Source organism: Lithobates pipiens, unplaced genomic scaffold, assembly GCF_037356315.1.
Source record: "Lithobates pipiens isolate NorthernLeopardFrog02 unplaced genomic scaffold, aLitPip1_a1.2 Scaffold_18, whole genome shotgun sequence".
In the NCBI taxonomy this organism is placed as follows: domain Eukaryota; kingdom Metazoa; phylum Chordata; class Amphibia; order Anura; family Ranidae; genus Lithobates; species Lithobates pipiens.
The window spans coordinates 25,890,317-25,917,688 of record NW_027507758.1 but is presented as its reverse complement, the minus strand read 5'-3'; the positions used below and the strand labels follow the sequence as shown (position 1 = coordinate 25,917,688).

The 27,372-nt window shown below is 42.9% G+C and overlaps 2 protein-coding genes across 2 annotated transcripts in view; both read right to left on the bottom strand.

Moving 5' to 3' along the window:
• HAO1 (hydroxyacid oxidase 1) overlaps positions 1-27,372 on the bottom strand; it is a 443,817-nt gene that overhangs the window by 119,298 nt on the left and 297,147 nt on the right. The window lies entirely within an intron of this gene.
• The window catches only part of TMX4 (thioredoxin related transmembrane protein 4), a 118,836-nt gene continuing 106,653 nt past the window's right edge, over positions 15,190-27,372 (bottom strand). The window contains exon 8 of the mRNA XM_077485490.1: positions 15,190-20,390. Within this exon, the coding sequence (XP_077341616.1) occupies positions 20,083-20,390 (308 nt within the window). The 3' untranslated portion in view covers positions 15,190-20,082. The remainder of the gene's footprint in view (positions 20,391-27,372) is intronic.

The window sequence follows — 27,372 nt, the reverse complement described above, 5'->3', positions numbered from 1 at the left end:
TTGTTTTTCAATTGAGTTGTACAGTTTATCGATCACATTAAAAAGTGTAAAAAGTTCTGAAATTATTTATCTTTGTCAAAATATTTCACAGAAACCTGACATTTTAACAGGGGTGTGTAGACTTTTTTAGATCCACTGTATATCATACTGTGACAGCCAATGCAGGTAACCGAAGACTGGCACTCTGAGGGAATCGGGGAGAAGATCCCGGTGAGGGACCCCCGTACTTCAGACGGTTGGAGAGGAGGAAAGTATAGTGTAGTTTAGTTCCGCTTTAAGTGGTTCTAATGCCTTAAGTTTTTTCACCTTAATGCATTAAGGTAAAAAAAAAAAAAAACTTCTGTGCTGCAGCAGCCTCCCAGCTCTCCCCCCCCCCTTTTTTTCTTACCAGAGCCGATCCAGCGATGTGCGGTTCTGGACGCTGTCCCTCTACTACTCATTGGACAGATTGATGGCAGCAGGAGCCATTGACTCTCACTGCTGTTAATCAAATCTGACGACAGGGGGGCAGGGCCGAGTTCCGTCTATCTGTGTCAAAGGGCGCAGCAGTGGAACGCGAGCGAGCATACGGTGCCCCCAGGAAAATCGGCTTTCCCTGGGGGGGGGGGGGGCACCCAATGAAGAGGAGGGGCCGGCCTGAAGTGCTGGCAGGGGACCCTAGAAGAAGAGGATTGGGGCTGCACTGTGCAAAACCATTAAACTGAGCACTATAGGCATTTTTTTTTTTTTATATATAAAAATAACGAGGATTTAGTAACACTTTAAGTCTATTTTTTTTACTCATTCTTACTCTTAGTCTTTTTTCCTCTCTCATTCATTCTCTCCTTCCTTCCCTTCTTCATTCTCTTATCTTCTTCTTTTATCCTGATTTTATTGCGCTCTGTTTCACTCTCTTTATTTCATTCTTCCTCCATCTCTTGTTCTCTCCCCAGTCTCCTTTTCTCTATCCCTTGTGCGCTCCTTCTTTCTTTGCCTCATTTTCCCTCCCTTTGTTTCTCCTTTTCTATCCATTCTCCCCCCCCCCCCCCCCCCATTGTTCTTTTTATATATTTCAATGTTATACACAAGTGATAGATTTGCATCCAGCATCTGGAAAGAATTCGGCGTTAAAAAAAGGTCCATGACCTTAAAGAGTAACTCCACTTTTGTTGGGGGGGGGGGGGGAATCGAAAAAAAAAAAAATTCCCCTCTGGTTGATCAATGTACATTGCAGGAATTTTAACAAACTTTCTAGCAGATTTTTACCTTTTGTTATACTGAACAAATAGCGGTTTGTTCTGTCCATGTGCAAAATGAATGGGATTAATTTTATAATTATAAATCAGGTGCCGAACCTGCAGGGTTCTAATAGTGAGAAAGTGGTAGGTTTCCCTTTAGGAGTATCTCACCAAAAATGAAGGGGATGCCCAAAAATGGAAGTGCAGACTTCTGGGAAAATCACTGAGCCAATCACACAAGCAGGAAATTACATCTGGGGGGGGGGGGGGGGGGGGGGGATGATGGAAGTCGGCATATATTCTGCTCATTTACTAACCTCTAGAGCTTGCAGAGGGCAAAGATGGGTCACTATTCCTCCCACCGAAACCAAAGATGGGTCACTATTCCTCCCACCGAAACCAATGATGGGGCACTATCGATTACAGAACGCCTCCAGGTGGCCATATTGCATTTTACATAAAATTACAGCACTGCAGACTGAGAGGTAATTTTTAATAACATTAATTTACAATATGACTTGTGTAGCAATTTTATAAGCTATATTTTTGTATTTGCTATTTCCACCCCCCGCCCCCCCCCACAAAAGTGGAGTTACCCTTTAGGGTCCAAATAACCATATTGTGACGAATTAAAATGAGCCTTGCATGTATTTTGTCAGACCACCAGCAGGGGGCACTGTTGTAACGTATGAGAGAATCATTTTTGAAAATGAAAAGGATCTAAAGATTGTGGTCAGTGGGAGGAATAGTGCCCCATCATTGGTGTCAGTGGGAGGAATAGTGCCTCATCATTGGTGTCAGTGGGAGGAATAGTGCCTCATCATTGACGTCAGTGTGGCCCATCATTGGTGCCGGTGGGAGGAATAGTGCCCCATCATTGGTGTTGGTGGGAGGAATAGTGCCCCATCATTGGTGTCGGTGGGAGGAATAGTGCCCCATCATTGGTGTCGGTGGGAGGAATAGTGCCCCATCATTGGTGTCGGTGGGAGGAATAGTGCCCCATCATTGGTGTCTGTGGGAGGAATAGTGCCCCATCATTGGTGTCGGTGGAAGTGTGCTCCATCATTGGTGTCGGTGAGAGGAATAGTGCCCCATCATTGGTGTCGGTGGGAGGAAGTGTTCTCCATCATTGGTGTCGGTGGGAGGAAGTGTGCTCCATCATTGGTGTCGGTGGGAGGAAGTGTGCTCCATCATTGTTGTCGGTGGGAGGAATAGTACCCCATCATTGGTGTCTGTGGGAGGAATAGTGCCCCATCATTGGTGTCGGTGGGAGGAAGTGTGCTCCATCATTGGTGTCAGTGAGAGGAATAGTGCCCCATCATTGGTGTCTGTGGGAGGAATAGTGCCCCATCATTGGTGTCGGTGGGAGGAAGTGTTCTCCATCATTGGTGTTGGTGGGAGGAATAGTGCCCCATCATTGGTGTCGGTGGGAGGAAGTGTTCTCCATCATTGGTGTCGGTGGGAGGAAGTGTGCTCCATCATTGGTGTCGGTGGGAGGAAGTGTGCTCCATCATTGTTGTCGGTGGGAGGAATAGTACCCCATCATTGGTGTCTGTGGGAGGAATAGTGCCCCATCATTGGTGTCGGTGGGAGGAAGTGTGCTCCATCATTGGTGTCAGTGAGAGGAATAGTGCCCCATCATTGGTGTCTGTGGGAGGAATAGTGCCCCATCATTGGTGTCGGTGGGAGGAAGTGTTCTCCATCATTGGTGTCGGTGGGAGGAAGTGTGCTCCATCATTGGTGTCGGTGAGAGGAATAGTGCCCCATCATTGGTGTCGGTGGGAGGAATAGTGCCCCATCATTGGTGTCGGTGGGAGGAATAGTGCCCCATCATTGGGGTCGGTGGGAGGAAGTGTGCTCCATCATTGGTGTCGGTGGGAGGAATAGTGCCCCATCATTGGTGTCGGTGGGAGGAAGTGTGCTCCATCATTGGTGTCGGTGGGAGGAAGTGTGCTCCATCATTGGTGTCAGTGGGAGGAATAGTGCCCCATTATTGGTGTCTGTGGGAGGAATAGTGCCCCATCATTGGTGTCTGTGGGAGGAAGTGTGCTCCATCATTGGTGTCGGTGGGAGGAATAGTGCCCCATCATTGGTGTCTGTGGGAGGAATAGTGCCCCGTCATTGGTGTCATGGGAGGAATAGTGCCCCATCATTGGTGTCTGTGGGAGGAAGTGTGCTCCATCATTGGTGTTGGTGGGAGGAATAGTGCCCCATCATTGGTGTCTGTGGGAGGAATAGTGCCCCATCATTGGTGTCAGTGTGAGGAATAGTGCCCCATCTTTGCCCTTTGCAAGTGCAGTTGCTCTAGAGGTTCGTAAATGAGCAGAATATATGCCGACTTCCATCATCCAATCATCTGCAAGAAAAAATGCTGTTTTTTATTTTCCTTGCATGTTATTGGGTAGTCTTTGCAAAGTGAAGCTTTACCTCATTTACTAAGCTGTGGAGCAACTGCACTTGCAGAGTGCACAGTCTAATGTGTCTTTTGTTTTGCAACAAAAAAAAAGAAAAATAAATACAATATAGAAAAATAATACATTTAGCTGCGCATGCACATGTCTATTGCAGTTTTCCAAAATACTTTAAACGAAAATCAATCAGCGCTGAACACAATAAATATAAAATAGTGAAAAGAAATATAGTGAAAAACAAAATGAATGCAGCTAGAATACTATAGGTCAAAATACCAAATCCCACATTACAAAGTAAAAAGTAACAGTACAGCACAAATAAACATAAAAATATAAATGAAATCAATCCATCAATATAGTGCATATAATACAAAAGTCTGTAAGTAAAAGAAGAAAACAGGTGAATTGTCAAGAAGAGTCCGCTTGTGCAGTGTGTCTTCAATCAACAAAACAGGTGATGATGTGATCCCTTCACCAAAGAGCAAGATGGACTCTCACCTCAAATAATGGACCCCTGATGAATCAGACAGGTCAAAAACGCATGTTCCCATCAAGGGTTAATCACAGCAATCAGCAAACGTAACGGAAGTGCTCCAAAGATAAATCCTTTTTTATGTCCTCAAACCAATATGATTCCACATGGAAGCATAAAAAACAAAATCTAGTGCTCTCTGTTTATAGCGAATTTATTAAAAAAGAAGCAGGAATAAAATGGTACACTCACATTATTATGCACTGATCTCCGGTGCCGAGTAGTGGGCATAAAAACAGATACACTGATCCGTGCATGGATGCTGGATTGTAACAGCTTGCGGATGACGTCACGGCTTAGGTCACGTGGTCCGTACGCGTTGCGTCCCCAAAAGTAGGCGGGACTTCATCAGCGGCGATGGCGTGATGTCGGACAACCGCTTTTAAGCTAGCACACTGATAATTGGCCAATAGGAAAGAAAATTGTGCGCAAGTCAGCCAGCCAGGGACAGACACATCAAGCGTGACCCCGGAAGCCAGATTCACGCACAATGAATTCCAAGAGAGAGAGGAAATATAAAATAACATAACAAGAAAAACCTTATATTGGAAAAAACCAGAGGGACACACTTGGATCGTGATATTCAGTAGTGATAAACATACACTACACCTCCAGCTGCCCTCAAATGGAGCGATTTGAATACAAAAAATAGCAAAAATTATATATATAATAATTAAGAAATATTTCAAAAAATATTATATTGCTACAAACATAATAATGCAGTATTTAATACTGAAATGGGGATATATATATATATATCTCAGTTAATCAGTACAACCCTGCTAAGATTAAATATATAAAACCACATAGCCGCCGACGTCATCCACCAGCAACACCGATGCGTGCATGAAAACAAAAACAATCTATACAAAAAAGATATAAGAAATAAATAAGAAAAATAAATAAGAAAAATAAGAAAAATAAATAAATAATAAAAGATAATGAATAAAAAATGAAATAAAAATAAAAATAAATAAAAATACAAATAGATATAAAATTAAAAAATTCATCTATCCGAAATGAAACAGTTTAAATCAAAATCAACGTTTAAACCACTCGGGGAGAGAACCCTGGTTTCATGAATCCAGTATGACTCACGTCTACTTAATTGGCGCATAAAGTTACCTCCACGCCAATGTTTTGTGACCTTTCCAATCCCCCAGAAACTCAAACTTTTGGGATTCTGAGCATGTACCAGTTTAAAATGACGAGACACATTGTGTATCTTAAAGGGGTTCTGCACTCATAATAAAACATTTGCCCATTCTGTTGCCTCTAGTTCATATATTTGATAATGCCGCCTGTTTTTTTTTTTTGATTCACCTACCTTTTGTAATCTGTAGTAGTTTATTTTCATCCCCTGCGGCGATGGGCGGTTTCTTGCGGGGATCAGCATAATTTCCTGCTGAAGCCCGCACTGTCTCCTGGGATCTCGTTCATGTAATCCCAGGAGACATTGCGGCTAATGCACCCGACATCTCGCGAGATTTCGGGTGCTACAGCCGACATCTCGCGTGATTTCGGTTATTACAGCCGAGGTGGCATTATCAAATATATGAACTAGAGGCAACAGAATGGGCAAATGTTTTATTATGAGTGCAGAACCCCTTTAAGGCCCTTCTTAATATTATTCACATGCTCACCTAACCTAACATGGAGGGGCCTAGACGTCCTACCAATATATTGGAGGCCACATCCACATTGGAGCATATATACCACCCCTACCGTAGAGCATGTAATCAGTTGATCGATTTTATACTCCCTGTTGTTACTTGTAGCAACGAAAGATTTTCTCTTTTTTATGTTACATCTGGAATGTTTGCATGCTGTACACCGACCACACGCATAAAAACCAGACAAAAAGGAAAATAACCTACTTTCAGTTTGCACAGGAGGATCAATGACACTGGGGGCTATCTGATCACGTAACGAAGGAGCCTGTGGAAGATTTTGTGCTTCAGGCCCAAGTTTTGTCCTCCAGATTTCAGGAAAAAGGTTATGATAGACCTGGTCTTGATCATGAAGTCGGTTTAGTCCAACAGTCGGACAGATCTCTTTTAGTTGGAGACAGAGTGAAAGAACCAATAGGAGAAGGTGTTAACTTCAGAATGGTTTTGGATTATAATGTACAGCACAAGAAGTTTGAAAAACTGGTGGCAAAAAACTGGTTTATATTGAAGCAGGATCGAGTGTTGGGACCTCTCCTACCCGTACGTCCTTCTTTTATATATAAAAAGGCTCCTTCGTTACGTGATTAGATAGCCCCCAGTGTCATTGATCCTCCTGTGCAAACTGAAAGTAGGTTATTTTCCTTTTTGTCTGGTTTTTATGCGTGTGGTCGGTGTACAGCATGCAAACATTCCAGATGTAACATAAAAAAGAGAAAATCTTTCGTTGCTACAAGTAACAACAGGGAGTATAAAATCGATCAACTGATTACATGCTCTACGGTAGGGGTGGTATATATGCTCCAATGTGGATGTGGCCTCCAATATATTGGTAGGACGTCTAGGCCCCTCCATGTTAGGTTAGGTGAGCATGTGAATAATATTAAGAAGGGCCTTAAGACACACAATGTGTCTCGTCATTTTAAACTGGTACATGCTCAGAATCCCAAAAGTTTGAGTTTCTGGGGGATTGGAAAGGTCACGAAACATTGGCGTGGAGGTAACTTCATACGCCAATTAAGTAGACGTGAGTCATACTGGATTCATGAAACCAGGGTTCTCTCCCCGAGTGGTTTGAACGTTGATTTTGATTTAAACTGTTTCATTTCGGATAGATGAATTTTTTAATTTTATATCTATTTGCATTTTTATTTATTTTTATTTCATTTTTTATTCATTATCTTTTATTATTTATTTTTCTTATTTATTTCTTATATCTTTTTTGTATAGATTGTTTTTGTTTTCATGCACGGATCGGTGTTGCTGGTGGATGACGTCGGCGGCTATGTGGTTTTATATATTTAATCTTAGCAGGGTTGTACTGATTAACTGAGATATATATATATATATCCCCATTTCAGTATTAAATACTGCATTATTATGTTTGTAGCAATATAATATTTTTAGAAATATTTCTTAATTATTATATATATAATTTTTGCTATTTTTTGTATTCAAATCGCTCCATTTGAGGGCAGCTGGAGGTGTAGTGTATGTTTATCACTACTGAATATCACGATCCAAGTGTGTCCCTCTGGTTTTTTCCAATATAAGGTTTTTTTTGTTATGTTATTTTATATTTCCTCTCTCTCTTGGAATTCATTGTGCGTGAATCTGGCTTCCGGGGTCACGCTTGATGTGTCTGTCCCTGGCTGGCTGACTTGCGCACAATTTTCTTTCCTATTGGCCAATTATCAGTGTGCTAGCTTAAAAGCGGTTGACCGACACCACGCCGTCGCCGCTGATGAAGTCCCGCCTACTTTTGGGGACGCAACGCGTACGGACCACGTGACCTAAGCCGTGACGTCATCCGCAAGCTGTTACACTGATCCGTGCATGGATGCTGGATTGTATCTGTTTTTATGCTTATCACTCGGAACTGGAGATCAGTGCATAATAATGTGAGTGTACCATTTTATTCCTGCTTCTTTTTTAATAAATTTGGTACAAACGGAGAGCACTAGATTTTGTTTTTTTATGCTTCTATGTGGAATCATATTGGTTTGAGGACATAAAAAAGGATTTATCTCTGGAGCACTTCCGTTACGTTTGCCGATTGCTGTGATTAACCCTTGATGGGAACATGCGTTTTTGACCTGTCTGATTCATCAGGGGTCCATTATTTGAGGTGAGAGTCCATTTTGCTCTTTGGTGAAGGGATCACATCATCACCTGTTTTGTTGATTGAAGACACACTGCACAAGCGGACTCTTCTTGACAATTCACCTATTTTCTTCTTTTACTTACAGACTTTTGTATTATATGCACTATATTGATGGATTGATTTCATTTATATTTTTATATTTATTTTTATGTTTATTTGCGCTGTACTGTTACTTTTTACATTTTAGTTTTCCAAAATAACCTTAGATTGTAAGCTCCTTCAGGGCAGGGACTGGTTTGAATGCACAATAGGTCTGTAAAGCGCTGCGTAAAATATCAGTGCTATGCAATCATTGCAGTCAACCTTTTCAAATTCGCTGTTTTCTGAGCAAATATGTCATCAGGATGGAAATTAAGCATTGTAAATGAGGTTGATTTGTGGTCGATTGATTTGTCATTGTCTGATCTTCCTGGTACCCAGGGCCCACACAATGCATGCACATTATCATAACCACTTAGACATGTACAGAATGAAAAAATGAGATTTTATTATTTACATACATTTGTTTAGTTTATTCAAATCAATTAGAATTTTCCTCAATTCGAATTCCCACTTGAAATCAAATTTATTTTATTCAACATTTGAATTTAGATAGATGGGTAGTTATATTCTATTTTATTCTATTGTTTTTTTTTCAATTCTATTATTCTCTATTCTAGTCAAATATATTTGTAGCACTAACCCCCGAAGGAGCTGCTGGTTATTTTTGGGCTTACCGTTACCTTTCGTTCTCCTTGTTGCACGTCTAGGGGATGTCCCGTGGTAGATAACCCAGTAACTTGACTGACAATAGATCCACTTGAACGGATTTTATTTTCAAAAACTCAAACCATTGAACAGTCTTTCAACTTGGGATCAGAGGGTTGGGAAGGAAGTTCAGGTACTCTCAATGTCAAAGTCCAAAAATGTTGAAGAACTTGCTTACTTTGACTGCATCCAGAGAATAGCCATTCGCAGCTGGATGAACACTCAAGTTGGACAGTCCCTCTCTCACAAGGCCTAGCAGCCAACCAGGTGCTTACTCAGGAACAAAGTCTTTGTCACAGACGTTGTTGCAGAACATGTAGGGAAACTAAGCTGTAGAACACTTGTAGGATACCTGGATCTTTCAGCCTGCTTGGCGATATCCACAAGACCGGATTCTCTTGGTTACTTCAGCCCTTCCAGGCTCTTGTTAAGAAAACCAACCCGTGCGTGGTGTTCTTCTAAAGAGTCCTCCCCTGGAATGCTCGAAGTTCAATGGGTCTTTCCCGAACCAGAGACAGCACCCATCCACCTTGGAATCCATCCTTAGTTCCTTTGCCTTGGGCTAGCCAGCCCCGAGGCATTAAAGTCAGTTGGATCCGCACCCCAGGCCATAGCCTTCCTGGGGGCTGTTCAGGAGAACCAGGACCAAGTACTCAACACAGAATACTGGACCAGAACCCCGAAGCACGTGATGTCCACATCTTAAATACCCTCTCCCAGAGGGCACAGCGAGAGGGCTACTCCCCCTAACCTGACTCAGAGAGAGAGTAGAGTAAATTAAACGCCCAACCAGACCATAGTTCCACACCTGCCACCAGAGACAGCACCCCCCTGTGGCCAGGCTGAACATCTCACGGCCCAGTAAGACTGACACAGAAGTCAAATTTAGGCAAATAGACCCAAACCAAACTGTAGTTTGGGTAAAGGTAAATTTAGAAAACATAGGAGCCCGCCACTACACATTCTTTTCAGAATTCAAATTTTGGAAGATGGTTATATTCTATATTTTTCTATTCAATTTTATTCAAATTGTTGAAAATTATATTTTTTATATTATATTTTGTTATTTTTAATTTTATTGTTTTTTTTTCTATTCAAATTTAAATTTATTCAATTCCAATCCGAATTTATTCTATTAGAAACTCAAATTTTGGAAGGTGGTTAAATTCTATTTTAATTCTATTGCATTTTTTCTATTCTAAATTTGAATTTCAGAATATGGTTAATTTTATTCTTTTTTTCTATATTTTTTTTTTCTATTCTATTTTACTCTATTCTTTATTCTATTCCATCCCTTTATTTTTTATTCTATTTTCTTCTATTCTTTCTGCATTGTGTTCTCTCTCTCTATATATATATATATTTCTATTCTATTCCTTTATTTTCTATTCTATTCAGAAATTCAAACTCTATTTTAATTTCATCTGAAATAAATATTGTTTTTTTTTTGGAGGGATTTATTTAAAATTCATTACTATTGTCATTGAGAAAATCAGGTACAGCCAAAATTCCAAATAACGAAAAAATGTGTCCAAATTTCTGTTATTTTGTCTATAAATCACTCCGGTAACCCCCATCAGGCTGAAATTTCACATTTGCACATCGCAGACATGGAAGGACATTAGAACAGTCAGCCCTTCTTCAAGAAACATCCCATTAGCACTTCTCAGCATGATGTAGAACAAGAATGCTTTTCTTTATGAACTCCTCCACTGGAGGAAACCGAAAAAGGAAGACATTTTTCCTTGGTGGAATCTACAAGCCATCTACCACAATGACGTCATTTCCTAACAGCAAGAACAGCAACAATGTATCAGCCACTGTTCTGTTCCAGCGACTTCATTATATTATATATATATATAATGGATTTTTTTTTTTTTTAAATGACTCGTGAGACACAAATCAGGCTTTTTCAAAGAAAAAAAGTCAAAGAATATTTTGCATTGCGCCCAAAAATCAGAAGTAGAACCTTTTATTGACTCATGAAAATATAAATTCCAAAAATCAATTAAATACCTGGTGATCCTGCCATATAGGTCCTTCAATTGTGAGAAGGTTCTCCACAAGTTCTCCTGCCCCACATTCTCCTAGTGGTGACTACAACTGGCCTTGCTGGTGCATGTTACACAAGCATGGTCCACTGGAAGATTATGGTGGCAGGGGTGGGCAGGACAGAGGAAGATTTTCACCAACAGAAGAGGAAACCCGTACAAGGGACACGTTCTACTGACTGCAAGTTATGTCCCTTGTAGACATGTGCACTGACGGAAAACGTGTTTTTGTTGTCATTTCACGTGTTTTTTTTTTTTTTTTTTGTTTATCGAATCATCCGTTATGATCGGCCTTCGTTATTTTGATAATTCGTAACTTCAGATAAATTCGTATTATGTTACGTTCAATAACAGCAAAATTTGAAAGGAAATTACAATACCGATCACTTAATAGTTTAGAACTATTATTGTAGTTTATAATTTATAAATAAAAATGAATAGTAAAAAAAATAAATATATGATAATAAAAATGGTTAATAATTTAATTATAATAGAAAAACTAAATGTTTTTCGTTCTTTTAGATTTTCAGTTCTTTACTATTTTTCGGACTTTCGTTTTTCGAAAATTTGGTTTTCGAAAAAAAAAAAAAAAAAAATCGTCAAAATGAATGAATATGCCGAATTTTGATGAAAAACTAATTCAGAACGAAACTAATTGCATGTTTAGTCCCTTGTGTGCCAATTTATCTGGTTTGTGATTTTGGCTGCACTTGGGCTTTACCCACTTGCTTACTGGGCACTTAAACCCTCCCTCCTGCCCAGACCACTTTTTAGCTTTCAGTGCCGTCACACTTCGAATGACAAATTGTGCGGTCATGCTACACTGTACGCCAATTACATCATTTTTTTTCACACAAATGGAGCTTTGTTTCGGTGGTATTTAATCACCACTTGGGTTTTTATTTTTTGCTAAACAAACAAAAAAAGAGACAAATTTTTGAAAAAAATAAATAAAAAAAGTTTGTTGAAAAATTCGCAAAACAAGAAATTTTTCTCCTTCATTTGATATTTGCTGGTGAGGCTGTACCGATTGGCACAGATAAAGCGACACTGATGGGCACAGATAAGACGGTACTGATGAAGCGGTACTGATGGGCACAGATAAGACTGATGGGCCCTGATAGGTGTCACTGATAGGCAGCACTGGTGATGAGGCACTGATTGGTGACATTTATAGGTGGCACTGGTAGGTGGCATAAAAACCTCTGCAGAGGCTTTCCAGGTCAGGACTGCTGTCCCTCTCACAGCCGCCGGTGATAGTTATTTTTTTTTCTCCTTGCTATCAGCGTGGAGAAGAAATAGTTGATTACCGGCTCTGTTTACATCACATGATCAGCAGTCATTGGCTGAGACCCCTTACTCCGATCTGTGATCAGCCGAGTCTCCTAGACGCGCTGATCACAGAGCGCGCCCACTGCAGGGGGCACGCAGGCCGCTCGATCCTGGGAGGACGTCTATGGACGCCCTTCTGGCAAATTAGATCTGCGATGTGCAGTCTTCCGGCTATAGCATGGGCGGGAGGTGGCTAAATTGTTGTTCGTTCACCTTTACAGAAGAAGCCGTCCCCGCTGAGAGAAGAAAGGAATTATTGCTAGTGGCTATAGCAGCAGTCATATCAGTGATTGAATATTTCGTTTTTTCGATAGACTTCATATCAGTAGTGGTCTTCCAATTCCCTGAAGAAGACCCAAGAGGCGAAACAGGTCGGGAATAGATACCACCTGATCACTGCTTATGTAAACACACCATTGGTCATGTAATTGACATGTGTTCCATTTTAATTTGTTTGATTTTAACTATGTACAAATAAATGTAATTTTATATTATAAATAGTTTTATTATGTTGTCTCTTGGTACAGTTAAAATGCCATCAAATGTCTGTTGCTCGGTGAATCTTCTTTACAGATCTTCTCTATATTCTTAAAGTGTTACTAAACCCAGGACCCTGCATTCACTATATCTGGTCTCCCACAGTACACAGAACATGGAAATGCAATCATTTTACCAAATTTAAACTGCTAAATACCTTTTCTCATCAGCAGTATATAGCAGTCGTTTGACTTCTAGAAGTGTCTGGGGAAAGCTTGTAGGAGGAGTTTTCTGACTGTGCTATAAAACTGCAAGATCCCCGGACCCTCTGTCTGGACAGTGCCGATTGCATGTGATCAGCACAGGGCCACTCTCCCAAGGAAAAAAAAAAAGAATAAAAATCTCTCTAGCAATTCAGAGCAAACTGAGCATGTACAGCCCGACTCCATAGACTGTGTTATCAGGAAATTATTAGGAGTCAGTGGAAGAAGGGGAGGATCAGAGAAATCAGGATCAAACCGCTTTTTTACACAGTGTGGAGGATTAACCCCTTAGGTTCCACAGTGAGTATAATGATTTTACGGTTGCGGTTTTAGTAACACTTTAAGGTTTCTTGGCTGATGCTTGGCAACTCGAAGTTTCAGCTATCTCCATACATTTTCTATAGGATTAAGGTCTGGTACTGGCTAGGCCACTCCATGACCTTAATGTGCTTCTTCTTGAGCCACTCCTTTATTGCCTTGGCGGTATGTTTTGGGTCATTGCCATGCTGGAAGACCCATCTTCAGTGTTCTGGCTGAGGGAAGAAGGTTCTCATTCAAAATTTTACAACACAAGGCCCTGTCCATTGGCACTTCAATGCAGCAAAGTCGGCATGTACCTTTAGCAGAGAAACAGCCCCAAAGCATAATGTTTCCACCTCCATGCTCGACTGTAGGGATGGTGTGCTTAGGGTCACAGTCAGCACCTCCAAAAACACAGCGACTCCAGTTAACCACTTGCCGTCCGCCCTATAGGCAATTGACAGTGGCAAAGTGGTTTCATAATCCTGATCGGACGTCATATGACGTGATCAGGATTATGAGCCGCTGCGCGCCCCCGGGGGCACGCATCGCGGCGATCGTTGTTGCGGCGTGTCAGTCTGACACCCGGCAACTACGATCTCGGTAAAGAGTCTCGGACGGAGACTCTTTACCACGTGATCAGCCGTGTCCAATCACGGCTGATTACAGTGTAAATGGGAAGAGCCGGTGATCGGCTTTTCCTCACTCGCGTCTGTCAGACGCGAGTAGAGGAGAGCCGATCAGCTGTTCCTCTGACAGGGGGGGGGGGGTCTGTGCTGATCGATTATCAGCACAGCCCTCCGAGGATGCCCACACTGGACCACCAGGGACGCCACCAGACCACCAGGGAAAAGGTAATCCTCCCTAGACCACCAGGGATGCCAGTCAGCTCAATGGATGCCAATCAGTGCCCATAATGGATGCCAATCAGTGCCCACAATGGGCATCACTGATTGGCATGCATTGTTTGGCACTGATTGGCATCCATTAGTACAGTATAACACCAATGCCGCCTATGAGTGCCCACCTGTGCCGCCTATCAGTGCCCACCTGTGCCGCCTATCCATGCCCATCTCTGCCACCCATCCATGCCAATCCGTGCCAGCTATCAGTGCCAATTTGTGCCACCTATCAGTGTCCATCCGTGTCGCCCATCAGTGCCACCTATCAGTGCCACATATCAGTGTCCATCAATGCCACCTCATCAGTGCCACATCATTGGTGCCCATCAGTGCCGCCTTATCAGTGCCCATCAGTGAAGGAGAAAAGGTACTTATTTACAAAGTTTTGAAACAAACAAAAAAAATACATTTTTTTTCAAAATTTTCTGTATTTTTTTTATTTGTAGTGCAAAAAATAAAAACCGTAGAGGTGATCAAATACCACCAAAATAAAGCTCTATTTGTGAGAAAAAAAATGATAAAAATGTCATTTGGGTACAGTGTAGCATGACCGCGCAATTGTCATTCAAAGTGCGACAGCGCTGAAAGCTCAAAATTGGTCTGGGCAGGAAGGTGTTTAAGTGCCCGGTATTGAAGTGGTTAATGCCAAAGAGCTTAATTTTGGTCTCATCTGACCACAGCACTTTCTCAGCACAATCCTTCTCTGAATCATTTAGATGTTCACTGGCATACTTCAGACGGGCCTATACATGTACCTTCTTGAGAAGTGGGAGCTTGTGGGCACTGCAGGATTTCAATCAATATTGTGTTACCAATGGTGTGTTTGGTGACTGTGGCCCCAACTGCCTTGAGATCATTCACAAGCTCCTCCCGTGTAGTTCTGGGCTGATCCCTCACTTTTCTCATGGTCATCCTCACCCCATGGGGCGAAATCTTGCATGGAGCTCGGTTTGAAATTCAGCAAGTCAACTTCACCGCATCTAGATGCCCAAATGCATTGAGTTTCTGCCATCTGATTGGCCGATTAGTGCAATTGTGTTACCAAGCAACTGAACAGGTCTACCTAATAAAGTGGCCGGTGAGTGTATACTTTTGTGTAAACAAATGATAATCACGCACACATAGGAACACTGTAAAACATTTTTTAATGTTTCATTTTTACCAAGTTGGCTTTAAGCTATTAGGTACTAGATGCTCAAAAAGAGCGTATCAAACAAATAATTAGACCTTCAGGTCCAAGCTGTACATAATGACACAAAAGGTGAGCCTTAAATCAACATTGTGCTACATACATCTTCTTTAGCGAAGAAAATACATTATTCTGTATTTAGACATTTTAAAACATTAAAATCATTAAAAAAAAAAATTCCTTCACTTTCCCAGTTTGGCATTTTTTTTCTATTTTTTTCCATTCACTCAACAAAAAAATGAAAGACACAAATACAAAAGCATAATACAACAAATGGTCAAAACAGCGTAACAATTTATCATTGCATAAAGAAATCCTCCACCCAAGGCTGTGGGTAGAGAAGAAGGGGTGGGCAACCTGGGGAGGCTCCAGCTGTTGCAGAACTACAAGTCCCATCATGGCTGTGGGAGTAAATTGTAACTGCCAGCCTTGCAATGCCTCATGGGAAATGTAGTTCAACAACAGCTGGAGGGCCCCAGGTTGCCAACCCTTGAACTAGATGATAAAGAAATGTAAACATTACCAGCCTCCTTTCTTCTAAATGCCTCAACTTTAGAAACTGTTGGACATAAAAAAGGTGTGTTTTTTTTTTTAATGGAGCAAAACTAGCAATTTTTTATTTTAATGGAGCAAAATTAGCAATTTTCTTATTTTAATGGAGCAAAACTAGCATTTTTTTTTAATGGAGCAAAATTAGCAATTTTTTTTTTAATGGAGCAAAACTAGCAATTTTTTTTTTAATGGAGCAAAACTAGCAATTTTTTATTTTAATGGAGCAAAATTAGCAATTTTCTTATTTTAATGGAGCAAAACTAGCATTTTTTTTTAATGGAGCAAAATTAGCAATTTTTTTTTTAATGGAGCAAAACTAGCAATTTTTTATTTTAATGGAGCAAAATTAGCAATTTTCTTATTTTAATGGAGCAAAACTAGCAATTTTTTTTCTAATGGAGAAAAATTAGCAATTTTTTTTTTTTAAATGGAGCAAAATTAAAAAGGCGTTACTAATAGCTTCCAAACACTGAACTTTCAAAAGGAAACCGGTTTCTGTGAGCAACAGCTCAAAGTTTCATTCAGTTTAAATCACTCTGCACAGGGTGAGAGATGGGAGAAGTGTTCGGTATAAGTAAAGGCTAAATCCACCTTTAAGACCATGTTAACATCCATATTTAGGGCGTAACATAATACCAAGTAGACACTCCAAAACAACCTCTCACTCAGTTTTTCGCCGCCACTCCCCCACCCCCCCCCCCCCACACACACACATACACAGCAGCTGTCAGATTTAAAATGGGCACAGTTGTGCAGTTCGCCACAAAGATCTATGAATTAATATACTACAAGTCCCTTCTGCCACTGACTGAAAGCGCATACTGAGGGGGCTGGAGGAAGAGTCTGCGGGAGCTTGACCTGCACCCGCCATCTACCGAGTCTAGTTTGCAAAAAATAAAAATAAAAAATACAGGCCCTTTTGCAAAAAAAAAAAAAAAAAAAAACAATTTTAAAATAGTTTTTTTTTTTTTTTTTGCAAAAGGGCCTGTATTTTTTATTTTTTGCAAAAGGACCTGCATTTTTTTTTTTTGCAAAAGGACCTGCATTTTATTTATTTTTTGCAAAAGGTGGTCTTCGTCTTTAAAACTGGATTCTGGAGCAGATATGAAAAACAATAAAAAACGAATGCAATACGTTTTTTTTTTTTTTTTTTTAAATACAACTAGAGCAAGTACCTGAATGTTGATTTGGAATGAGCCTCTAGCAATTACCTATATAGGTGCGCTTAAACTGGGACAGGGAGGGGCAAGAATGGGAGCCAATCAAGTGTGCGGCATGCAAATGTGTAGACAAGGAACATGCGGATAAGAGGAGAGAGCAAAACGAGCTGAGAGGTGACCTCATCAGTCCGCTGCTGCTCCTTCACTTTCTAATCAGGCTGCATTAAAAGTCATGTCCCTGCCCGTCCACCCTTGTATGGTGCACACGCAGCCCACTGTAGAAATTTCGGCAATGCCGAAGATTGATGAACTCCAGCGCATGTACGGGAGGGACGACGTCACCCCCTCAACCCAGCCAATGAAAGCAGCCGGAGAGCGAGACCCAGAAGCCGGACGCCCCAAAAGGAGGTTAGCAGCCGTCAGGGAGCTTCAGTGCTCCGCATCCCTGCATCCAAGGTGAGCATCGTCCTGCTTTATTGTATTCGATCGCTGTGTTTGCCTGGTGTTCAGCCTTTAGAGAATCTGTTGTCTTTATCATTTTTTTAATGGACTGTATACAGGAAACCGATCAGAATAAAAACTGTGGACAAACGTACGCAGATCAAATGTATTCAAAGATATTTGTATTTCAGACCATCCAGGTAGATCTGCACAGTGCAGCCCGCTATGCTGCAGTTAAGCAACACTTACAAGAAACAGAAAAAGGAGGAGAAGACTGAGGAGGTTATCTCACTGGTAATCTGCTCTTTCTTCTTATCAATGTTTGTTAGCACTTGAGCACAACTCAATGGCTTCCTTGTGCTGCTTCCAACTCTTCTAGTGTGAGCTCTGCTGTACAGGGGCCAATACCTGGTTAACCTCTTCCGGACCGCCCCACACAGATATACTGTGGCGGGGTGGGCTTGCTGGGCAAAATCATTAACCTGTACGTGGTCTCTAGTTCAAAATCGCGCAACGCCGCCGGCAACAATTTTTTTTTTTTTTTGAGTTCCTTAACATGTATAGGAAATGCAAGAAAATCTGCTGAATTTGAACTCTCACTACGCAGTTTAAAAATACATATTCTGTATTTTATATATTTTTTTTATATATTTTTTATATATTTATCGTTTTACCTACCAAGGGACATCTGATTGACACAAGTTTCCTAGTTGCCCCTCCTAATGCATTGCATCCAGCCTGTTCGCTGGACAACCAGCCAATATTACTACAGTGGAACCTTGGATTGCGAACATAATCCGTTCCAGGTGAATGCTTGTAATCCAAAGCACTCGCACATCAAAGCAAGTTTCCCCATAGAAGTCAATGGAAATGAAGATAATTCGTTCCACATTGACTTCTATTACATGCAATACCGCATGTGGCCAGAGGTGGGGGGGTGGGATGCGCCGGAGAGCCTCGGAAATACTCGGGGACAGCTTGGCTGAACTTGGAAAGCATCGAAAACACGCGGGAACGGAGTATTTCTGAACGGCTCCGAACCGCTCCTAGTGTCAAATCGCAAAAAGTGCTCTGGTCAGGAAGGGGGTAGAATCTTCCGGGGCTGAAGCGTTTAAAGGGATTGTCAACCCTCATGTTTTTTTCACCTTAATGCATCCTGGCAGTCACCGGCGCCCCAGTTTTACTTACCCGAGCCCCTTCATCTCTTTGGTGGGGGCGCGCTGTCCCTTTCTTCACGAGGTCCCTGCACTTGATTGGATAGACTGATAGCAGTGCAGCCATTGGCAAATCCAATGACGCGGGCATCGGGGCTGAGTTCCGGCACTTGTGTCTGTGGACGCAAATGCTGGACTTGGGAGCACGCCCGCAAGGTAACCCACTCGGGAGATAGTTTCTCCCAGGGGGGTTATCTGATGCGGGGGAGGAGCCACGAGAGCCGCAGGGGGGATCCTAGAAGAGGATGTTTGGGGCCACTCTGTGCAAAACGAGCTGCACAGTGGAGGCAAGTATGAGATGTTTGTTATTTGAAAAAAAATCAGCCACAGAACCTGTGTTATGAATAGGTGTTTGGGTTTAAAAGGGATGAGGTGGCAACCCTAGCACCAGTGCACAAAGCAAGGTCCATAAAGACATGGATGAGCGAGTTTGGGGTGGATGAACTTGACTGGCCTGCAAGAGTCCTGACCTCAACCCGATAGAACACTTTTGGGATGAATTAGAGCGCAGTCTGCGAGTAGGCTTGCCACCTCATCCCTTTAAAACTGAACACATATTAATTACACAGGTTCTGTGGCTGATTAAGGTGGTAATTAAACTCACTTGGGTGTCATATCTGCATTAAATTAGCCTCATAGGTTGGACTTTTTTTTTAATCTCTCCTACTATGTAACCTAAACAGCTGTGAAATTGAGAACAGCAGCTGTGTCTGTGCAACCTTTGCGTCCCAACTCACATGCATGGGACTGCCGACACGGGGATGCACAGAACACCTGTGCAAGCAAACATGGACCTCGCAGGGTCATACACTACAGTACATCCACATCAACGAGGCCTAAACCAGAGATGAGTGAAATCCCTGGATGTGTGCTGTCGCAGATGAGTGCAGATCAAATGAAAAACAGGCTGTGCAGAATTTACCGGCAAGTTTGTCATAATGTGCTAGTATGTGGTACATACTATAGTATATTATGTAATAAACCTGCAGGTGGCCCAAATTTTTATTTTTTTTATTTTGGCAGTTTACCTCCGCTTTAAAAATCCTTTGGTAGGTACAACAGTAAAATGATATGCATTTCAAGCTTTCAATTTGCTTGAAGTTCTATTTTATCTAAATCTCAATTTGCTGCACGATTTTGCAAACTAACTAAATGCAAATAATATTGAATATAAAACAAGTTCTGACCGTTAAGAACTAGTCACAAAACAATCAGAAATGTTTTTTTTTTTTTTTTTTTAAATGTGCCATTTTCTTTTATTTATTTAATTCTTTTATTTAACGAAAATAGCACATTAAAAAAAAAAAAAAAAAAAAAAAGAAGGACATTTGCATGTAAAACACTGACTTGTGCTATAAAAACGTAAAAAAAAAAAAAACAACACACAAAAAAAAAAAAACCTTCAGCAACAAAACGACTCGTCTTTGGTCCTTAAACGTAAACATCTAAGCATACAGAAATGACTAATGTCCGCTCTCAGCCGTTGCTTCACTTTTGCGTTGTCTCAAGGCACTTTCAGTTTCGGGTGTGCTTGGAGGTGGTACATGCGTGCCAACGTCGCCTTCCTCTTCCGCCCCAGAGCCCTCCGCTGCAGAATTCTCCCCAGAACCCTCAGTATTAGAACTTCCAGCTTCTTCATTGCCCTCCGCTTTCTCATCCTTTTCTTCTTCATCATCATCATCGTCGTCTTCTTCGCTTTCCTCTTCGTTGTCAGACACTTTCTTATCACCCAGGTCCTTCTCTACCTCTTGAATGTCTTCCGTAGGAATATCTGAAATAAAATAAATAAATAAAAAAGATAGAATTAATTCTCTCTGTTGGGGTACACCATTGCATGGCCTGTGTACGGGCTTTCTGCTTGAAAGCTGCAGGAAGTGTCACTGAACTAAGAGAGCTCATTGGGAATTACAAGACGCCTTCCGCGGTGGAAGAGGGGACTTGTAGTTTCTTCGTGCACAGATTCCTGTGAAATAAACGACAGCCTGGTGGTTTTTAAATTGTGACAGCGAGTGCGGGGGAGAGGGGGTGGATTGGGGGCTATGTTTGGGCTTAGTAATGTAGAGGGTTTTGTTCATAGTGGGCTTAGAAATAACTCTTTTAACCCTAAGAAAGGGACTCATCACTTCATTGAAGTATTTAAAAATATGGTCCAAGATGAAGTGAAGAAATTGAAAATTAAAAGACACAAGAATAAAACTCAGATTTGGGAAGGCATCAAAAAATTTGAAAAATAAAATAAAATGTGGTGATCAGGCCAGTGGACAAAAAGGGGGCGGAGGTTAGTGATACTATCCAAAGAAAATTACAACAAAGAAGTTCTGAGACTACTCAATGACAAAACTACATATAAGGCATTAAAAGATGATCCCACTTCAAAATTGTAAACTGAATTAATAGAATGGGTCAAGAAAGGCATTGAGAAGGGAATTTTAAACAAAAAAAAAAAAAAAAAGAAGAGGCTAAATATTTAAAATCCAAAGCACCCATACTTCCTATACTTTACATTGTTCCCAAAATACGCAAATCAACCATTGACCCCCCCCAGGACGGCCCGTAGTTAGTGGGTTGGGTTCCCTGTTTGCTAGGGTGTTAGAGTATTTGGATACATTCTTGCAACCACTAGTAGTAAGAGGTGATTTCTATTTGAAGGATAGTCGAGAGCTATTAAATATACTCTCCACACTAGAAACCAATGAGGATACAATATTAGCTGTCAAATGGGCATTCAAAAACCATTCCCAGCTAAAGTCTGCACAGAGAAAATTCCTTTTGGAAGGCCTACAATTAGCCATGGGGAACATCTATTTTTGGTACCAAGGGGTACTTTATAATCAAGGGAGTTGCAAAGGGGGCACGATATGCCCCGAGCGTAGAAAACCTAGTTCTAAACAAATGGGAACAAGAGGTCATCTATGTACAACAAAGTATGAGTTTAAACCTGTACAAGGTACATGACATAATAATAGATTGGTGGTGGGGGGGGGGGGGGGGGGGCTCTAAATTCTTTGTCATTCATAGAACTAATGAATAATAACAGCTATGATCACAGCTACATGGGACACCTCATCCATTAATTACCTATATTTTTAACCACTAGGCGTCCGCTCTATAGCCGAAAGACGGCTGCAGAGTGGACGCCAATTGCCGGGAGGCCGTCCCTGGATGGCCTCCTGTTTACTTCCGCAATGCACGCTCCCGCAAGCGCGCATCTGGGAAGTTCTGTGCTGGCCGTGTTCCCCAGACACAGCCAGTCACAGATTGCTGTAAACGGCCAATCACAGCGCGATCGGCATGCCCAATGAGAGATGATCTCATATAAACATATGAGATCATCTCTCATCACCGGCTCTCCCTCCTCACACAGACAGTGTGGGAGGAGGGAGAGATTAGCGGCTGCAGCGGCCGTAAAGTAACGTCCCCAGTGTGCCACCTATCCCCACAGTGTGCCACCTGTCAGTGCCATCTGTCCCCAGTGTGCCACCTGTCAGTGCCATCTGTCCCCAGTTCCCTTTGCCCCAATGCCACCTGTCAGTGCCATCTGTCCCCAGTGCCATGTATAATGCCATGTGTGATCAGTGCCACGTGTCATCAGTGCCACATAGCGCCATCTGTCATCAGTGCCATATCACTGGCACGTGTCATCAGTGCCACATATCAGTGCCATCTGTCATCAGTGCCATGTCAGTGTCACGTGTCATTGTCCTGGTGCTCCAGGGCCTTCAAACGTGTAATAGTTAGTCAACAAGTTAGATGTGTAATTTATGCTCCTAGAACACGTGACGGCGATCCCTGCATGTTGGGCCTCTCTAAGTGGCTAGGCTGTGGAAAAGTCTCACATGTGGTATCGTAATACTCAGGAGGAGTAGCAGAATTAATTTTGGGGCATCATCTGTGGTATACTCATGCCATGTGAGAGAAATAACCTATTACAATGACAATTTTGTGAAAGAAAAGAAAAAAAATCTTCATTTTGCAAAAAAATTGCGGGAAAAAGATGACAACACCAAAAATCTCACCATGCCTCTTGCCAAATACCTTGGAATGTCTACTTTCAAAAAATGGGTCATTTGGGGGGTATTTGTACTTTCCTGGCTTGTTCGGGTCACAAGAAATGAGATCGGCCACCAGTACATCAGATGTGATCAATTTTGTATGATTTGCACCACAGCTTGTAGACTCTCTAACTTTCACAAAGACCAAATAATATCCACTAATTTAAGTTATTTTTACCAAAGATATGTAGCAGTATAAAATTGTGGCTAAAATTCATGAAAATAAAAAATAAAAAATTTAATTTTATCACAGAAACAAAGAAAAATGCATTTTCAAAATTTTCGGTCTTTTTTCATTTATAGCACAAAAAATAAAAAACCCAGAGGTGATAAAATACTACCAAAAGAAAGCTCTTTGTGGGGGAAAAAAAAAAGGACAAAAAATTAATTTGGGTACAGTGTTGCATGACTGAGTAATTGTCATTCAAAGTGTGAGAGCACCGAAAACTGAAAATTGGTCTGGTCACGAGGGGTGTTTAAGTGCCCAGTTGCCAAGTGGTTAAGGAAACTGATAGATATGGGTTTGTACCTGTTCAAAGCTGTCATCATCCCAAATGGCTCACAGCCATTCCCAAGGGTCAATACATGAGGATAAGGAGGAATTGTGATGACGTAAGAGATTACGTATCACAGGCCTCCATCCTCACAGATGGATTCATTGAAAAGGGCTACTCACCACAAACATTATCACCGTGCCAGACGCAAGTCTTAAATATGGATAGGGCTGATCTTTTAAAGACAAAAAAAACTTTTAGGGCAGATTTAGCTTTTCAAACAGGCTTTAACCGCCAATATAAGGAAGTAGAAAAAAAATCTTTAAGCAATTTTGGCCCATCCTTTTGAAAGATAGAAATCTAAAAAAAATATTGCCAAAAAAGCCTCACTTTATTTATAGGAGGGCTCCAGGTCTACGCAATAAAAATCACACCTAACATACCTGACCCTCCCAAGGTGTCGTTAAAGCCAGCGATGGTAAAGCAGGATGGAGAATCGGACCCTGAGACAGAAGGTCCTCTCGTAACGGCAATCCCCATGGGGCATCCTCCACCAGGCGCACTAGGTCTGCGTACCAGGGACACGGAGGCCAATCTGGGGCAATCAGTATTACTGGAATCCCCTTGACCACCATTCTGTAAAGCAGACGTGATAACATTTTTAGTGGAGGAAAGGCGTAGATCAGCTGGCACTGATCCCACAGAGCCACCAGCGCATCTGACGCGTCTGCCCACAGATCTCTTGTCCTGGACACAAATCTGGGCACCTTCTGATTGTGACAGGAAGCCAGAAGATCCACGTCTGGTGTGCCCCACCTCAGGCACAGAAGTCTGAATACTTCCGGATGCAACGCCCATTCTCCTGGGTCCAGCATCTGGCGACTCAGATAGTCCGCCTAACAGTTCTCCACTCCCGGGATGTAAATGGCCAACAGAGCCAGTAAGTGTCGCTCTGCCCACCGAAGTATGTGAGCGACCTCCCGTGCAGCGGCTGAGCTTCTTGTTTCCCCTTGGTGATTGAAGTATGCCACGGCTGTGGCATTGTCTGACTGGATCCTGATTGGACGCCCCTGAAATCTCATCGACCATGTGGAGAGGTACAGCTCTTAGTTCGAGCAGATTGATCGGCAACTTGGATTCTTCCCCCCGACCAGAGGCCCTGAGCCGACGGAACCCCCATCACTCCACCCAAGCCAGAAAGGCTGGCGTCCGTTGTGATCACTGTCCATCTCAGAGGTAGGAATGACTTCCCGGACTGAATCACCGGGGACCTCAGCCACCAGATCAGTGAATCTGACTGACTGGCTCACTTGGATCTGTCAGTCCAGGGACAACTGAGATTTTTCCCATTTTGTCAAAATCTCCTCCTGCAGTACTGTGGTGTGGAACTGGGCATATGGTACTGCCTCGAAGGAGGCCACCATGAGTCCCAGGACTCGCATGCAGAAGCGGAGCGATGACCACTTGCGGTTCATCAGTTTTAGCGCGGATCTGAGAGTCTGTAGTTTGTCTGAAAGGAGAAAAACTCTCGCTTTCATGGAGTCCAGCAGCAAGCCTAGGTACTCCAGACGCTGGGTCGGTACTAACACCAACTTCTTTAGATTCAACAGCCACCCAAATTCTTGCAGGGTCTGCATGGCGATTGCCACATCCTCCTCTAATTCTGAGGCGGAAGATGCTCTCAGGAGGAGATCGTATAGGTAACCCACGGTCGCGATTCCGCGTTGCCGCAGCAACACCAATACTGGAGCCATACTTTGGTAAAGACTCGAGGGGCTGATGCCAGGCCCAAGGGAAGAGCCACAAGCTGGTACCAGGCTTCCCCGACTGCCAAACGCAGACATTTTTGATGCCGAAGGCATATGGGTATGTTCAGGTACGCATCCTGGATGTCCAAAGACGCCAGGGAGTCCCCTTGATGGAGTGCATCGACTACTGAGCGAACTGATTCCATTCTGAACCTCTGTACTTTTACAAAGTGATTGAGGGCTTTTTAAGTCCAAGATTGGACGTACCCCTTCCTTCTTGGGAACCACAAACAGATTTGAGTAGAACCCCTGGAAGCGTTCCGAGTCCGGAACTGGTACAATCACCCCCTGATTCAGCAAGTCCCTTACGGCCCCTAGCAGGGCCTCCCGGTGAACCGGGGACGCGGGTATGCTGGAGGGGAAGAATCTGTTTGGCGGCCAAGAGAGAAACTTTATCATGTAGCCTGTGGAAATCAGATCACAGACCCATTGGTCGGATAACCGTGAGGATCACCGGGCTGCAAACTCCTGAAGGCGACCCTTCATGCAGTAGCACTTTTGTTCGCAGGCTTGTTAGGCTTGCGGTTCCAGGGACGCTTTTGACCATCCGTGGACGTCCTGTCGGGCTGGGAACGTTTTGTCAAAGCACTGGGCAGATGAAAAAGCCGCTTGTGAGCGGAAAAAGAGGGCCCTTGCCTGCAGCGTGGCTCCTTAGCCTTCCTGGCCTGTGGGAGTAGTGTACTCTTACCACCCATGGCATTTTTAATAATGTCATCCAACGAAGCTCCAAAGAGCCGGTCGCCAAGGAAGGGAAGATCCGTCAGGGCTTTTTTGGATGCCTGGTCAACAGACCAGCATTTAAGCCAAATCGGTCGCCTCAGCACCACAGCTGACACTGAAGCCCTGGATAACAGAGGGAGAGTATCTAGGGCCACATCACAAACGTACTTAAGGCCTTGCACTAGTTGGTCTGCTAGTTCCACGCAGACAGGGGAGGCGTTTTTTGCTCTCCCAATTCGCGGTGCAAAGGTTTTGCCCACTCAGTGTCTGCGACACCAGTGCGGATGCCAGTACTGGTCACACGGCTGACCACACAACCGTAAACAAGGAACGAGCCACTGCCTCGGCCTTCCTGTCCGTGGGATCCTTGAATGCAGGAGTCCCCTCTACCGGGATCATGGTTACTTTATTTAATCTAGATACTGGGGGGTCCACGACCGGAGGAGCCTACCATTTCTTGAGAAGGCTTTCCTCAAAGGGGTAACGCACCGCCATGTTTTTGGGGACCGAAAAGGTCCTTTGCGGCCGACCCCATTCCCTGTAGATGAACTTGTCAAAATAAGGCAAATACTGGAACACCTTAGGTGAACATGCTGGCTTGCGGGATCCAAAAGGGACCGATACATCAGCAGAGGGATCCACTGGCTCCTGTATCTTCAGAGTATCACGCACATATTAAGTAATAAACGAAAAAAAGTCCTGCGCAAAATATGCCAAAAATGAATAGTCCTGAAATTGCTAAGTGCAAAAAAACGTGTAAATAGATCAATAAAGGTGTAAATAAAAAGTCCATATAATCATAAACACCAACGATGAAAGATAAAGTGATGAACAGACGGTGGTATAAAATCCCAAAAGTCAGGGCTCTCAGAACTCTCACCTTAAAAAAAAAGAGAAAACCAGGCTCATCACAAAAACAAGGGGTGTTCCACTTCGCTCCTCATATTCAGCCACCAGAGGGATCCTTTACTGTGCCAGATAGGAGATGATTTCTATATCCGGACACTAGAGGGCCATTAGTAGCTCATGTATTTATAATAACAACCCAAACGATATAATCCGTGGTGAATGGCTCAAAAAGCGCCATGAGGTGACAGGAAAAAAAAAATATAAAAAGAAAAAAAAAATCACAGAACAATGCTGCCTGCATACAGCAAGAACACCAATACAAACGCTAGCCGCACAGAGCCCCCTACAGGTGAGAGACCCAGCGAACCCCACACACACACCGCCCGCAGCACATGCAGCCACTCCCCCCTCCCCGAAGGGGGGGATAGGGACGTGGGAGAGAAGAGAATCGACCTCCCAGGGAATGCCCAGCTGCTCACCCCACCGAAGCAGGGAGAGCCGTACTTACCAGTCCTGAAGAGCTGGGAGACATTCCATCACAGACCCACTCCTGCGCAGTTACAGGGTAGCTGCTGGCCCAGTATACTGTGATCCAGACATCAGTAGCCCGGTCATATGTATACCCCGGAGCATTGAAGCTCACCGACCACCTCTGGAGCTGAGGTATGTCGTGGCCTGCCGAGCCTTAGCTGCGGCCTGCACACGCTCGATGGCCGGACTGGGGAGACTACAAGGATAACTTAACCAGCCTGCCACCCAGTCGGCAGTTGATATAAGATCCCAGGATCTTTCATTTTGCGCAAAATAAAAACCATCAAACCTGCATCAAA